General features: G+C 37.1%; 2 protein-coding genes across 3 annotated transcripts; one reads left to right on the top strand and one right to left on the bottom strand.

The window, feature by feature from the left end:
• Window positions 1-466: 466 nt before the first annotated feature.
• On the top strand, window positions 467-14072 carry LOC132167862 (altered inheritance rate of mitochondria protein 25). Of its 2 annotated transcripts, none has more exons than XM_059578900.1 (14): window positions 467-524; window positions 701-878; window positions 1535-1602; window positions 1712-2335; window positions 3252-3338; window positions 4187-4228; window positions 4354-4398; window positions 8564-8629; window positions 8739-8795; window positions 8905-8966; window positions 11662-11782; window positions 12921-12998; window positions 13084-13190; window positions 13581-14072. In XM_059578900.1, the coding sequence occupies exons 4-14, from the start codon at window positions 1730-1732 to the stop codon at window positions 13609-13611; spliced, it is 1302 nt and encodes a 433-aa protein (XP_059434883.1). In that variant the 5' UTR covers window positions 467-524; window positions 701-878; window positions 1535-1602; window positions 1712-1729; the 3' UTR covers window positions 13612-14072. The 2 variants fall into 2 exon arrangements, with proteins under 2 accessions (XP_059434883.1, XP_059434884.1); XM_059578901.1 differs by lacking the exon at window positions 467-524 and adding an exon at window positions 545-634.
• Window positions 14073-15320: 1248 nt separating this feature from the next.
• Window positions 15321-16037, bottom strand: LOC132167902 (pathogenesis-related protein PRMS-like). Its single transcript, XM_059578943.1, has one exon. The coding sequence runs from the start codon at window positions 15973-15975 to the stop codon at window positions 15418-15420; it is 558 nt and encodes a 185-aa protein (XP_059434926.1). The 5' UTR covers window positions 15976-16037; the 3' UTR covers window positions 15321-15417.
• Window positions 16038-16254: the final 217 nt, after the last annotated feature.

The raw sequence follows: 16254 nt of genomic DNA on the forward strand, positions 1-16254 counted from the left end.
TTTTCAAAGGTTTTAGAGGCTGAGATGAAGGTTTAAAGGCGTAGAAGGTTTAAATAGGGAGAAAAAGCTGAGGGCACTGCAGAAAATCTCTAAAAGGTGCAAGCGCTCGTGCATTGTTTATCCAGGGTTTTTGAGTTGCACGTGGCATGCGCGAGCAAAAACCAGCGGTCAACAAAAAGTCAACGAGTGTTGATCTACTATAGCTTCGAAATCCAAAATTTAAAAAATGCCCTTCAAGGTGTCCCTAATGACCCAAAGTCCAATTAACTCCTTAATTAAGTTGTCTTTTAAGTCTAATTAATTATTTGACATAACTGCTCGGTTTGTACACCCCTATTCACCGCGCTATCAAACCTGTGGGGTCACTTATTTCCCCTTGACGTGGCAGATGGCCATTGGAACAAACCGTCTCATTCGTTCGTGATCACCGTACCAAATCCAAACATTTTAAAAGGAAATTACGAAAGGGAGAGAAGAGGGGAGGGAGACGGAGACAGAGACAGAGAGTTAAAGAAGGAAGAGCGGTGAGTGTTTTGACTGTTTTCTCCTTTTAAACTATCGCATTCGAAAGCGAAAATGTGTTTCCTGAAAACACTTTTTTGGTTCACTTGTGTTTGTGTTGAATACAACGTTGGTATGGATTTTGGTGACTTCAACATGTGATGTTATCGAATTTGCTCTAACTTATGTTTGGTTGCAGGAAAATCACGGAAAAGGAAAGAAAATTTTGAAATCTGCCGTGTTTGGCTGCTAGTAACATGGAGGAAAAGGATTGATTATTCAATTCTTCAGTTGCGTGGTAGTGTTTGATTGGGTTAGTGGAGGGTCAAGAGCTCATTTGGACACCAACGTCGACCAACTTGTAGAGAGAGAGAGAAGTTCGTGCTTTTATTCTTTCTTATTTTTGGTATTTAATGTTTTTACTCTTTTTTTTTTTTATTCGTTGTTGGTGATGAAATTGGGGTTTTTGGTACCGGGGAATTGTTCCCAATCTTAAGTCAATAGAAGGTCAAGTATGTATAGGTTGAAATATAGATTGTGAACATGGATTTGATACGCGTTTGGATGTGGGAATACGTTATAGTTTACATATTTGTGGCCATTTATGCTTGCCAATGTAATGTGCCAATGTGAAATTAGCCTTTTCTGCATTTTATGTATTTATCATACTAATTCCATGTGTTATGTTCTTCTTGACATGATGTCATGTGGGATCATGGATTTCGACTGTTTGGAGTTTCTTCTTTGTTATACTAATTCCACTTGTTTACCTCTATCGGAGTCCCATGTAGTTTATTTTCTTCTCTTTGCTTTGTTGTTTTTGGAAATCGTTTATTTTCCTTCTCTCTCTGTAGTTTAGCTGGTTCCTCAGTAATGGTTTCATTTCTCATAACAGCAATTCTTATATATGAAGCATCTTTTCTATCCTATTGGTTCCATTTTATGGAACACCTTTATTAGAATGCTGCTAATTCACTTAAATCAATTTTGGAACACCTTGATTAATGTGAGAAAATTATGGGATATGTGACAGGAATCTTCAACAACTGTAGATCAATTTTTCTGAACTGGCAATCTTCACTAGATTCTTTATTTGAAGAGGTATTAATCTTACTGACTTAGTCAGTATATTTTAACTGTGCTTTTCAATTTTTTATTTTTATTTTTGTAACCCAGGGAGTTCTATCAGCTTGCAATTCCATTTCTGCAGGCACAACTGTTCTATTAGATGAATTGGACAGAGGGTTGTCGTTGCCTTGTCCGAATTAATAAAACCATTGGAAGGAGGTCATCATTGTATCATACTTTAAATAAAAACCAAAATGGTGCTTTTACCACTGAGAAGGTTGGCATCCTTCCTGACTTGCAATCTCAAAGTGGATGTCTTCCGGCAAGATCATTGTGGCAAGATGGTTTGGGGCGTGGGGCTATAGGTTTTCAAGAAAGGCTGATCTTAGCAAGACCTCATGTCTGGAGATTTAAGCTACCTGGTTGTTTAGAGGAAAAATTTCCTTGGTCACATAGCACGACAACTGGTTTGCGCAAATTTGGACACAGTGTTGAAAATGATACTGACTTGAATAGGGATTTTCTTGTAAAGCTTTGGGTTGCCGATAGGAAAATGAAAAATTCTAGGAGAAAAAGAAGACGAAAAATTGTTAAGCATGGAAAATTTGGTGTGACTGCATATGATAACCAACATCAATATGGGAGATGGTATTCGGGTACATCTCTTACTGAAGAAAATGTTTTGGACCAGGGTAAACCAGTTTTGACTCAAGCACCTCTCAGCCAATCTGTCTCAGGTTTTCTGAAGCCAGAATCTCCAGAGGAGGTGAGATTGGGTTTTAATCTTGTTCTCAAATTGTTATTTATAAGAAGTTAGCCTTAAACATGATAGTTGTTGTGCATATGAATCTTCACTAGCTATTCAGTTAATGAATGCATCAGTTTTACTGTGCTTTTGCTGCAATTTTTTGTAGCTTATTTCTTGAAAATTGGATTACTGAATGTGCATTTGTGGAGAGTGGGGCTTAGAGAAAGCCCTATAAGAACAAAAGAAAAAGAAAAAGAAAAACAAGCAGCAAGAGAAAGGTAGCAATTGCTGCTGGAAAGACATATTAGCCTTCAAATATTTAACAGCAACTGATCCATGATAATTTCTTCTGAGATTGTCTTCATTTTGTAAAATTTATGACGCTTTTTAAATTTATGAGACCATACTTCTAAAGCCTTTTGTATGTCCATAAAGATGATGTGCTTTGTGAACACAAATTTACATATTATTAAGGAGGAATTCGTGTGGCAAATTCAGGTGAATCTCGGTTTTTCTTTTTGGAGGGTGGGGAATGTCATAACTTTGGTTACTTGTAAAGAAAGTAGAGAAAGAAAAAAGATGATGATGATGATAAAGAAAAGACTGCAGGTTACAGAACCCCAAACAATGATCCATCACGTGTGGACTTAGCTATTCTTGGAGACAAATTGGAAATTATAGGAAAAATACATTGGAACACTTGGCCATTCTCTAAAAGCCTGTTACTTTTTCCAGTTTTGTCCTTTATTATGTGGCAGGTAATGATTTAATATCTCCTAATCTTGGAGACACATTGTCAAGATTAAATGTCATGTGACATTTGGTTTTGTTTGGACTTGTTCTTTTCAAGTTTCTCGCGTTCATAGCTAATCTTTTTCATCTACCATATGTAACATTGAAGATGTCTTAACTTGGTATTTTGTGAATATATTAGGCCCAGGTTGCACCGCTTCTTGCTAGGTCCAATTTGCTGATTACTAGGGATATAGAGTGGGCAAATCTTGTGCTTGGTTTTGAGCAGGTAATTAACTTCCCTATCATTATGTTCTTTTCATTCATCTTGATGCAGATTCAGGAGCATATTTGGTTATCCATATCATGTAAAAGTAAAACTATGTACGATACTTTTAGGATGCCAAAATATTACCTTTCTAAAAAAAAAAAATTGTGTTTTTACGGTTGGCTTTAAAATAAAGTAGTAGATTGAAGTGTTTAACTGTTTATGGTAAGAATGTTGATTTTGCAGAGCATCTGATCAACTCCTCTAAGTATTTCCCTGCAGCTTTTAACTTGGAAATAAAAAATTATCATTGATTAATTGTGCTTTGATTTTTTTAGTTTTGTTTTCGGTTTTTAAAGTCTATCTTTGCTTATAATATGTGGCTGATGAGCTTACATATTTTTCATTTCTTTAATGGTCATCTTGCTTATATAGTTGGCCTCAAATCTGAGATATATATGGTCTGACGTGATCCATTCATTTGCAACTAGACTTATGGCGTGTTGTGTTTCACATGTTTTGCATAATTCACAAGACATCAACTGAAGCTTAGAATGTTGGCACTGTGATGCTAAGAGCCAAATGCTTGGTTTCAATGAACAATTTTTGGAACCATGGTGGGCAGAAATGTGACCTTTATTGTCTGTCTGCATGCGTATCTGCTTTTGCTATTTGATATTATCCATCTGGAGTAGTTGCCTAGGTTTAGTGAGGCTTGTTACCTTAATTATTAAGTGAGTGTTTGCATGTTTTGATGACCTATTTTCTCCGGCTCTTTTGAGCATTTCATTTTCCATTTTCTTTTTATTTCTTTTATTTTCTTTATCTAGTTGTCTCTTTGTGATCAATTCTATTTGGTGGAAATGTAGGAAAACCGGTATGCAATAGTAGATGTGTGCTACCCCCAGTCGGTGAGTAATCATTCTAATTTCTTTTATTTTCCTGAAGTTTTGCAACGCACAATTGTGTTTTAAACAAATGGTTCACTACATCTGGAACTATTTGCAAATTCCTGCTACTCAATGTTGTTTTGCAGCCTGTAGGTTTTATTCATGAGCAGAGTAATTTCATTTCCAGACAGGTCTGTAGTTTAACATTATACTTCTCATTTTAAATTCCTACTTTGTTGTTGCACTATAATCATGGATCATATAATTGATGTCAGTTTGTTATTGACAGTAATGTTATATGTCTTAGGATTCTCATCTCATTCTTCCCCTCTGGTCACTACCCAAGTCAGCACATCCGAACGTTAATGTCTACATGCAAATCAATAAAGTTCAATATGTTTTTTTAATAAGTAATCAACACATATCATTAAAAGCGTAATGTGCCCCAAAGTACACAATAGAGTTCAATATATAAAATGGAAAGCCTACTTGTTTTCCATATCATTCTCATTATGTGGACAATGGCATTGTCAATTAAAACTACCACTTTAAATCAGGATTCCTTTAGGTTTTTTCTTTTTCTATTTTATTGGTAATACACAACTCATGCACCTATGAATCATCTGTTGATTCATTGTGAAGTGGCTACTCGGTTATGGAACTATGTTTTTACTTTGTTCGGTATATAGTGGGTCATGCCGCAACGGTTCATTGACTTGCTGTCTTGCTGGAATCAGCTGGGGGGGTAGGGTTAGCTCTAAAGTCATTTGGAGGATGGTTCCTTTGTGCATCACGTGGTGTATTTGGCGGGAGAGGAATGCACAAACGTTTGGGGATAAGGAGTGTTCGGTGGATGGAATGAGGAAGAATATGATCTCTATGCTACACTTGTGGGTGTTGGATCATCATCGTAGTGTGGTCCCGACTTTAGATGAGTTCTTGAATATGTGCTCTTTGTATATTCCATAGGGGTTTCTATTGTATATATTTTTTGCATTAGGGTTGCGCCCCTTTGTGCTTTTTCAATAATATTCTCATTACTTATCAAAAAATAAATAAATTCAATGCTGAACGTGGTGTTTGGCATCTCTACCAAAAATTCCTTATTTGGTTTCCAAGGAAAAAAATGGCGTGCACTATTCCTTGGATGTTGGTATCCCTATTTGTATTAAATACTGAAATGAATACCACCCCAACCTCTACACATAAGTAAAATTGAGAATTTCTCAAACCCTTCATTCTCATTCCTTCTTCTACTTCTCACTTCTCTTTCAGCTTATCGGTTTCCATGCCCTACATGACTGTTTCAGGATCTTTTTGTTTCTTTTCCTTTCTCCTTCACTCTTCTCTCTCGTTTCCGCTTCGGTTTTGCTTGAAGGTGTGTTGGGGTTTGCTTTGGGGCTTTACTTTGGGGGACTGATTTAGGGTTTGATTTGGGGGCTTGGTTTGGGTGTTTGATTTTGGGGTTTGATTTGATGAGTGTTTCATGACTGAATGGGGTTTGGTTGCAATATGATTGGGGAGTTTTATATTTGAATAACCCCAAGGGGTTGGCTCAAGTGGTGAAGGCCTTGGTCTTGAGGGTTTGCTCCCTTCAAGGTTCAAGGTTCAACACCTTATGGGTGCAAACAATCCCTTGGGGCCACACCCCCTGGTGAAAAGCCAGCGATTTAATCAGTTCCATATAGGGAAACTTCTGAAGGTGCGGTGCACGGAACCGGGGTTTACTCTGCAAGGGTGGGTCCGAAGGGCCCTACCTTGGAGAGGTTCCCCGGCATCAAAAAAAAAAAAAGTTTTATATTTGAATGGCTTAGGGTTTCAATTTTGGCTGGCTGTTGGTATCACTGGCTTTCAATCTGCCCTTTACATGTCTCTGCTATTTGCTGCTTTTAATGTGCTCTTTTCCTCTGCTGGGTGAGTGGGTGTTCATATGAGTTGTGATTGCTCTAACTATGTCGAGTGTGTTTTGTGCATGAGAGAGAGAGAGAGACGTGAGTGCTCGGTGGGACAGTGACTGTGTGTGGTACTGAGAGATGTTTTGCATGTGTTTGTGAACTCGTGCAAAATGAATTCTCTGTGTTGTGTGCTTCGTTATGAGTGTAAGCTGTGACAATGGGGTCTCCGTATGTTGTCTATGATTGATACTACTGAATGATGGCGTGATAGAATAAATTATATGCAGTAGTTATTAGCAGATAAGTATGATTGAGGTATGTGATGTAGATGTGGATACATGGTACTGTACTTGACTATAAGATATGTTTGAAGTATGGGAAGCTATCTGATCATTGAAAAAAGAAAAAGAAAAAAGTAATTGTTTACTATCATAACCAAATGCAACTTCAATCGGCATAAATACTCTCTGGTTTAGCCTATACTATTTTCAGTATAATATAAAACATTACCTTTTACAATAATGCATGCAGCAAAAATCCATTCAGAAGATATTCAATCTCAAGGCCAGTAGAGTTGCCAAACCTTACCTAATTATATGATGATAGAATGATGTGGTGGTATGCTCTGCACACCAAATTTGAAAGGGATGGGCTGTGTGTTATTTGTGTTTGATAAGGGAACTCCCATATCATTCTGTCCGAAAGTTTGGTTAGATTCCTTTCCCATACTGCTTTGTATGAAAATATTTATGATTCATTTGTAAGAAAAACATCTCCTTTTCCATTTTACTAATGAGAGATTGCCATTAAATGAGTAAAGCAACAAACTTTCATAAGCAAGATAAACAAGAGGTGGAAGGTGAGTCATAGATTCAATCCCAATAGGAGCCTATCCTAAAAATAAAACACAATTAGTAATAATAATAAGAGCTTGCCATTGAGTAATTTTTTAAACTAAGAAAACAGATTTTCTGGAAGGAAATCTCATGACGTGGTAAAGTAAGAAGCAAAATGTAGTTGCCTGATCGAGTGTAAAAGCAAAGTATAGAGCGATGGCTCATATTGCTTGTGAGCTTACTTGGTTACAACACCTCCTTCTGGCTTCAGGAGATAGGCTTCCCAGTACCTACACCTTTCCCACAATCTTGTAATAACCAAGCTGCTCTACGCCTCTAAATCCTGTATTCCATGAGAAGACCAAGCACATGAGAAGACCTTTAATCCTGTATTCCATGAGATGGCCAAGCACATTGAGGTTGATTGTCACTTAGTTCGAGACAAAATATTGAATGGAGATTTAGCCACACCATTTGTGAAGTCTGAGGACCAACTTGCTGATATCTTCACAAAGTCATTATGTAAGAGTCGGTTAGAATTTATCTGTTCCAAGTTGGGCTTATGTGACATGTATGCTCCAACTTGAGGGAGTGTTAGAATGCATGCTGTAATAAGTTTTACTATTCTAGAAGAAAACTTAAATGAGGTGTCTAGAATAGGTGTCCTAGTACCAGCTGTCATTCTCAGGGAATTTCTCTCTATTGTAATAATTTCTCCTATATATATGGAATGAATAGCAGAGAAAATCAGCTCCTTCTTTCATACATTTTCTTCCATTTCCATCATGATTAACAAGTTGGTTGGTGGAGTTGGAAGTTAGTTAAGGTGGCAACCATGAGCTGTTGTATGGTAGTGTTGTGACAGAAAAGAGAGTGATGGTGTTGGAGGTGCCTAAGTGCACAAAAACAACAATTTTAGAACTGAAAAAAAATGGTTCTACATTTAGAAAAGTTTTGTTTTTAAGCTGGTTTTGATAACTGCAACCAGAATTGTTCTGAAATACTCTTTTGAGTACCAAAAGCGATTCAACTAACCGAGAAGGCTTAAATTTAATATCTACACCATGATCTGGGACAATTGGTGGATAGGTCCAGAGAACCTTTTTGTATCAATAGCATGTCCCTTAACATGCTGGCACCATTGACACTTTTGTCTGTACTTAATTAAGTTGATTCTGGAAATTATTGTATGTTTAAATAGTGGTGGAATGTCAATTAAATGATTAAGTTCACCATTTCCTATTAACTTAAGTTTTTGAGTAAGTAATGATTTAACGTAGTATCAAAGCAGAGGTTATAAGTGCGAACCCTGACTCTACAGTTTACCACTCGTTTATTTAAATATTCCATTTGTTGAGCCTCATTTATTGAGTAAGAGCTTGAGCTCACATGTGAGGATAGTGTTAAAATATTAATTAAATGATTAAGTTCACAATTTTCTGTTAGCTTAAACTTTTGGGATAAGAAATAATTAAGCAAGTATGAATACTAGTTTACATGTATGATGTTCTTAAAAGCTTTGCTGTTTTGGGGTTTTGGAATGCTGGTTACTTTGCTTGCATGCTTGTGATATTTAATTTTTTTTATAGAACTCTCCTTGCTAATGCTTGTTTTGCCTTTTGCAGTTGCTTCGGTTAAGGCGCCCTTTTGTTGCTTATATAACTGATTCGATGGGTAATGAGCTCTTCAGGGTGAGGCTTTGTAGAGATTTATTATTCTTTTGGAACTATGTGAGGCTTAGATTCTTATGGTTTGGATATGTTGCTGTTTTGGCTTGAAGTTTTTGTTTACCATGTTCAGGTTCGCAGGCCTTTTTGGTGGATAACCAGCTCAATTTACACAGAGATTGATGGTAAGGTATGGCAATTAGAAGTTTATGCTGTTTGTTACTGCAACACTATGAAGTTTTGAGCATGTTAAGCAGCAATTTGACTGTCGGTGATGTCAAAAATCTGTTCCTATCTAGGAAGTTGGTGTGGTTCACAGACGATGGCATCTTTGGAAGAGGGTGTATGACTTGTATCTGGGGTAATGCTATTTTCTGAACTCTTTTTACAAAGTACTTTATTAAATCAGGGTTAGTACCTTTAAATTTATTTGCAGTTGAGGTTTGGAGCCCAGCGGTTTTATTTGGGGTGCTTGGTTAAAGTACACACATAATATAGATGGTTGTGGAGTGGTAGATCTTCTGGGTCAGCAAGTGACTCTAAGTGAATTAGCTTTTTAAGTATTTGCTATGTTGTCCATGAATGGGAGAAAGTAGTACTTTTGAATATTGTGGGAAGATGACTTTACTGTGTGAATCTTACAATAACTACAGTGTGAAGCTATATTTTATACTTCCTGAAGGACCACTAACCTACAATTAGAAATTACCTTTTTTTATAAGTACTTCAATCTTATTATAAGTGCAAGGAGTATTTAAGAGAAACCCATTAAGTAGCGGTAGAAACTCAAAAATTCTAGAAAATCAGAAAAGTGAGAACTATTGTAGGCAGCCAACCAAACATGAAGAGACTTGAATATGATAGCTTTCAACTCTATCACTGTTCTCTCACAATCTTCAAAGTTTTGAGTATTGCGTTATCTCCAAAAACATCAAATTAAGCACAGTGGATCCGTCCTTCAGACTTCTATATTGCAGTGGCTACTAAACTAACTTTTCCAACTAGACAACAGCTCCACTACTTGTTGGGGCATGATCCACTCTATCCAAAAAGACCAAAAACTGATAACCACAACTCTCTAGCTACTTCGCAATGGAGCATAAGATGATCAATGGATTCCCCGCTCTTCTTTCACATACAACACCAATCAATCATTATGATGTGTCTCTTTCTCAGGTTATCTAAGGTTAAAATCTTTCCTAATGCTTCCGTCCAAACAAAGAACACTACTCTCAAGGGAGCTTTATTTCTCCAAATGCTCTTCCAAGGAAAGGAGAGCCAGCACGGGGGGTGGGGAAAGGGTTTAAGAGCATGATAATGAGATATGATCTTGAATGTCCGCCTTTTGGAAGGGATCCATTAAATTTACCTAAAAGAGTACAAAAAATTAAAGAACAAGGTGACCACCTCCACCTCCCAATCATGAACTGATATGATATTAAACTGTAAAGTGTCGCTAGAAAATTGCACATGATTTGCCTAGGCTTCCTTATAGCGAACAATACTAAATAACAACGAGAAAGTTGCCTTCAAGGTTTGATGTCCATACTACACATCATGTCAAAACTTGATTTTAGACCCATCTCCCCACCTCAAACCTCACCAATCTAGAACAACCCCCCCACCCTTCATAATGTTTTTCCACACCCCAACCCCTTAGGACCCAAAAACCGCTTTAGAACACCACTCTCTCCACATGCTATCATATTTAACTTCCACCATTGATCTCCACAAGCCTCCATCTATGTGGCATACCGCCATAACCATTTTTTCAAGAGAGCTCGGTTAAACAAAAGCAAGTTTCTAACCCTTGAAACACCTGGGGAAATTGAAGTACAAATCTTTGAGCAACTAACTAGCTAGAAGTTAAACTCATCATCGACTCTACCCCACAAGAATCTTGCTGAAGTTTCTCAATGCAATTAGCAACTCCAACAGGGATGGAAAAAAGGGACAATTAATAAGTACACAATTGGAAAGAGTTCTTTTAATCAAAGCAATACCATTCTTAGACAAATAAAGCCTCTTCTAACCCGCCAAACAAATTTCCATCTTTTCATTATTATTATCCCATATTGATTTTGCCTTAAAGGAAGCTCCCAATGGAAGACCTAGGTACTTCATAGGCAAGGAGGACACCTTACAACCAAGGTTACTAGCCAAGCCTCCAACATTTTCCGTGGCGCCAACAGAGACTAACTATGATTTAGCCAAATTAATTTTCAACCCCAAGATAGCTTCAAAGCATAAGAAAATACACTACTAATGAAGTAGATGATCTGGATTTGCTTCACAAAAATCAGGGCGTCATTCACAAATAAGAGATGAGACACTAGGAGCTCATCGTTATTCCTGGACCCCATCAAAAAACCTGATAAAAGTCTCCCATCCACAGTTGCAGACAACATAATACTCAAATGCTCCATGACAACAACGAACAGTAGAAGGAATAGATCCCCTGTCTCAGGCCATGAGCTATTAAAGAAACCGGTTGGAGTTTCGTTAATCAACACAAAGAAACACATTGTAGAGATGCAATATGCTATTCAATCGCACCATTTCTCCCCAAAGCCACATCTCCTTAACAGATACAACATGAAATCACAATTGACATGATCATAAGCCTTCTCTAGATCCAATTTACAAAGCACACCTGGATTCCATGATCTAATTTTACTGTCAAGGCATTTATTTGCAATAAGAACTGAGTTTAAAATTTGTATAAAAGCATTATGAGACCTGGAAATAACCTTTTCTGACCCCGTTTTCAGCCTTCTAGTTAGGACTTAGAGATAATTTTATGGACGCCACCCACAAGACTAATAGGACGAAACTCTTAAATATCTATCACCCCATCTTCCTTGGGAATAAGGGCAACAAAAGTTAGGGCTGGAAATTTTTGACTCGACCCGCAAACTCGACACAAAATTAAAGAGTTAAGGGTTTGGGATAAACGGGTTGACCCGTTTAATAAATGGGTCAATCACGGGTTGAAAAACGTTTGAACTGTCTAGCTTCTTTCTAAATTTCCAAGACTCAGATCATTTGATTTTCAGGAATAATCAGTTTGCTGTGGTTGAAAATCCTGGATTCTGGAATTGGACATTTACTTTGAAAGACATTGATGGGAAAGTGCTTGCCGAGATAGATCGTGACTGGAGGGGTTTTGGCTTTGAGGTAGTTTCTCTTTTCTTTTTTCTTTTTTTTTTTTTTAATGTTTTAATTTTTTGTTTTTCAAAACATTAATATTCACTGTGCAGTTGGTTTTCATGCTCCATTTGGTCTCTCTTTTCACAGTGGAGTTTCATTCATTTTAAAGAGCCGGTGTTTTTCATCTTTTTTTTTTTTTTTTTTTTTTCATTAGTTCCTAGACTAAGCTAATCAATTGTTGCACCGCACAATAGGCACAAATTTAATGAAGAAACCAAAAAACTCTCAATATGCCAAACTATATAAGTCTTTGAGAAGTTGAAGAATATACACTATGGGCATATTCACAGATATCTGGAGAAATATCAGCTTGATTTTTCATCTAATTTTATCTTGCCTGGAACATGGATTGTTTCATCTCTTGGAATGGGAGGGGAACCAGCACACAACATACTCGAAAATGTGGTGCTGTGAGAGGTTCTTTTTATAGATCACATAGAGCATAGTGAGCTAGTTCTGAATGCAAGAATGATTTCCTTTTTCAGAATTAAGTTTTTAAGACACGAGTATTGTTGAAATGCACAACTTTTATTTGCCTTACTAAGCATAAGACCATGTGTACCTTATGTATTTAGAGTTCTTGATGTTCCTTGCTTTTTACTATTATTCACTTTAAAATATTCCATATTCAAGTTTTCACCCTTCTATTTACTACCTTGTATAAATCTCTTTACAAAAATGAATAAGGACTGAGATAAACAAGATATGTTTGGGCTGTGAAGATCAATGCTCTTGGATGAATGCACTGTGTTTTGGAAGTTTTATTTTGAAACATATTAGGGGAATTAGCATCTCACTGTGAATCTGATGTAATTAATATGATACATATGTTGCGGTTAGACCATTGGAAATGTGTTATGTAGTTGTCCTCGTCAAAGTACTAGATGCTGAGTTGTTACTGATCTTAAAAGCAGAGCTGGCACATGCCATGTTGTGTTCCATCGTTCAGAGGCCTCTATCTAGCCCTCTGGTTTATATCGCTTTTTTTGTCAAGGATCATTTGCATTTCTATTTTTATTTGAGATATCAGATCTTATTTTGGTTGCCAAAGGAACCATCTACTGATATGGCAATTTAATTTGAGCTATAATCTGATGAAATGCAGATCTTTACTGATGCTGGTCAGTACGTGATCCGGTTTGGGAGTTCTGATCCCAGCTCCAAGACTGGTCCTACCAGAGCGGTAGAGTACCACATTAGAAGAAAAAAAAAAAGGTCTTTATTATTTAATCATTTTTATAATCTTAATCTGCTGGCTTTGGTGGCAGATCCAAGAGTTGGAAGTTGCCCGTCCACTGACTCTGTCAGAGAGAGCTGTAGCTGTTGCTCTTGCTATATCGCTGGATAATGACTATTTCTCAAGACACGGCGGCTGGTAAGCTTGTTCTTAGTGCTAGTATAGAATGTACTAAAGGAATCTAGATTTAAATCCATATTGGTCAACCTCAACTACTACTCATCTTGAAACTATTTTTGAAAAATTTTCATTTCAATTTTATCCTAGAAATGCAATTTTATTCTTTTCCTTCCATAGTGTCGGAAGTTGTCTCAGGTCAGTGACCTTTTGGTCAGTTGACGCTTGCACTCCCCATCAGTATATGGTAGTGAGTAAGTTCATTGGTTCAAATCCCATTAGAGTGTGTGACTTAATTATCAAGCAAAATAGAAGTTTCAGAAGTTTTCTTAGTACTAGGGGGGAGAGAGAGAGAGAGAGGGAGGGTTGAAATGATTACTGATTTTGCTCTTGCGTTTCTTTTGTCATCAGGGGATTACCTTTTGTTGCAGTTGGTGAGTAGGTTTGGTTTGCAGTATCCTTAACCCGTGGTTATTTTCTGTGTTTGCAATTTGGGAAGGCTAGTTGTAAGCCAAGCAACTCTAGAGCTCCTACACAAGGTGTTCATGTTTCATTACTCCTCCCCACATTCTCAACTTGCAAGTCTATCCCTTTTTTTTTTGAGTACTTCACCAAATAACTTGCTTTCATTGCTGCCTTTATATGTGGTTGTTGCTGTTGCTGACCATGATAAATAATGAGATATCGAAATGACAACATATTTTGCTGAGAGAAATGTATCATTGTCAAGACCTGGTTGTGGATTCCCGAGTGTTTTGCCACTGTAGCATGACCAGGAAATGAAAACAAGATTTCTGTGTTTGGGATACTAAAGGGTTGTATTTGGTTGGGAAAGGTATTTACCACCTTGGAATTATTTCTGTTTTTATCTTGAAGTAATACTTGACTTTACATTTCATGCAATGTTTCCACAATCTAGGCTCCTGTTGTTAAATTAGCTCCATAAAAAAAGAAAAGATTTGGGGGGGAGGTAAATATAGTTTCTCCAAAATAAAATGAGTCTTTTCTTAAGAATATGCATTTGTTTATGTATTTATAAACAAGTTATGATTTTTCTACCATGCACCCGTCTGTGTGCGCGCATCACATAAGATGAAATTTTTTGATCATATATGCCATTGCCAAGCTGGGGGTCTCTTAATTTTTCTGCGGGAGCAAAGCAAGATGTCTCAAAGGAAATACGAAGTAAAGGGATTCGAAAACGAGGTGTTGAAAAGGAGTGCTAAAAGCTGGTTCAATAAAGGGGATGCATGGATTTTTGGTCCATGTGGTTTGAGCCTTAGGTGTTGACAAATAGTTGGAGTTTAAAAAAGTCATTAATCACTCCTTAGGGTAAAGCAAAATATATATATATATATATATATATATATATATATATAGGTTCCTACTCGGAGAATAGTTAACAGAATATGCTAACTTGACATGTCAGCATCAATTATATAACAACACGTGTCTAGTTTGTTTAGTCACTGTTGCAGTATATATATATATATATTAAGTGACGTATACTCCACATTTGCTTTCTCTCTCTCTCTCCAAATCAGCAAGGTGAAGCAAAGTAACAAAAAATAAATAAATAAATAAAGTAATTCATGAGTTGATCATCAACTGTGGTTTTTTCTAGGTCTCGGTAGTGGCAATTGTAGAGAAATTCTATGTTGTTGATGTGGAGGAAAGTAGTATTCGGTGATTCAGTACCGGAACATATCAATTACAATTGGAGATTCTTCCTCTTATCCCTCTTTGGACAATGATATGTGAGATGGGCTTCCCTACTTAAGTAAAGGACCAACTCGAGGAGCCCTCATTCTTGAGTAGATCTCCTCTATTCAGACAGGAGAACTCCTCTCACAACTTCTTGTTATTACCCATATTTCCTCTTTGGACAATGGTATATGAGAGGGGCTCCCCTACCTGAATAAAGGACCAACTCGAGGAGCCCTCCTTCTCGGGTAGATCTCCTCTATTCAGGCAGGAGAGCCTCTCTCACAACCTCTTGTTATTACCCATATTTCTTCTTTAGACAATGAATAACGGGAGACTTGAATCCCATTTTACATTCTTTTGTCATGTTAGACACTCTACTTGTTTTGATGCAAACATGAATTTAATGGAAAACTTTAATGCAATATTTAATTTAAATTTCACGTATTCTTCAACAACTAAAGTAGGCATTTACCCTAAAGAAATGAAACAATATTGAATATCCCAAACAAATGACGAATCCCATATCCTTATATACAACACATCAAAATGGTTTTTGACCTATCACATTACCATGGGGATCATAGTTACAAGTGATAAATGTGTCCTTACTCCTGCATATGACTTTTGCGCAGCCAACCTTGAAGCTTTGCCTCCAAATAATCTGGGTATAGTGCAGGCAATCTTTGTTCTGAGTACAAGAATTGGTGTTATGGTTGTAGTAACTTCTTTCGGCAGCCCATGCTTCAACTGCATCACCTGGTTTCCAATCTTTGCCACTTCCCCAGAAGAGGTTTTCGCCATAGTTGCTGTTGGAATGAATCAAAGCACAATCTCCTTGGCGTTGGTGTGCCCACCAAGAAGCGTAATTGGCTAGTTTTTTGCTCCATGTAAGAGGAGGGAGCCCAAGCTTTGCTCTTAAAGTGTTGTGGGGTGTCAAATATTGCTGGATTGTGTTGTCAGGAGTGGTCTTTAATTGGCGTCTAGCAAGAAGCTGGGAGGAAAGTTCATGGGTTGAGTGAGAGAAATAGAGCTTAGGATAAGAAGAAATCAGGAGGAAAGTTCCAAATAAGCCCCATGAAAGCAAGCCTCTGATCTCCATGAGAGAGAGAGAGAGAGAGAGAGAGAGAGAGAGTGTTGGTTATGAAGATCAGAAATCAATCTATTGGTATATAAAGAGGAATTTGCATTATGATTACTAATATATTATATGTCATTTGATGCCAAAGAGGAATCCTTTCATGTGATAACCATAAGGCCTCCATGTGTAAGAGAATCGGGTTGTAAAACACGTTAATGAATGTGAAGGAGAGAATCCAGCAAATGACAATAGGCATTAAGAAAAGTTCATTTAGGGAGGATGGTTGTGACTTTTAACTAA

This window comes from Corylus avellana, chromosome ca1 (assembly GCF_901000735.1).
Source record: "Corylus avellana chromosome ca1, CavTom2PMs-1.0".
In the NCBI taxonomy this organism is placed as follows: domain Eukaryota; kingdom Viridiplantae; phylum Streptophyta; class Magnoliopsida; order Fagales; family Betulaceae; genus Corylus; species Corylus avellana.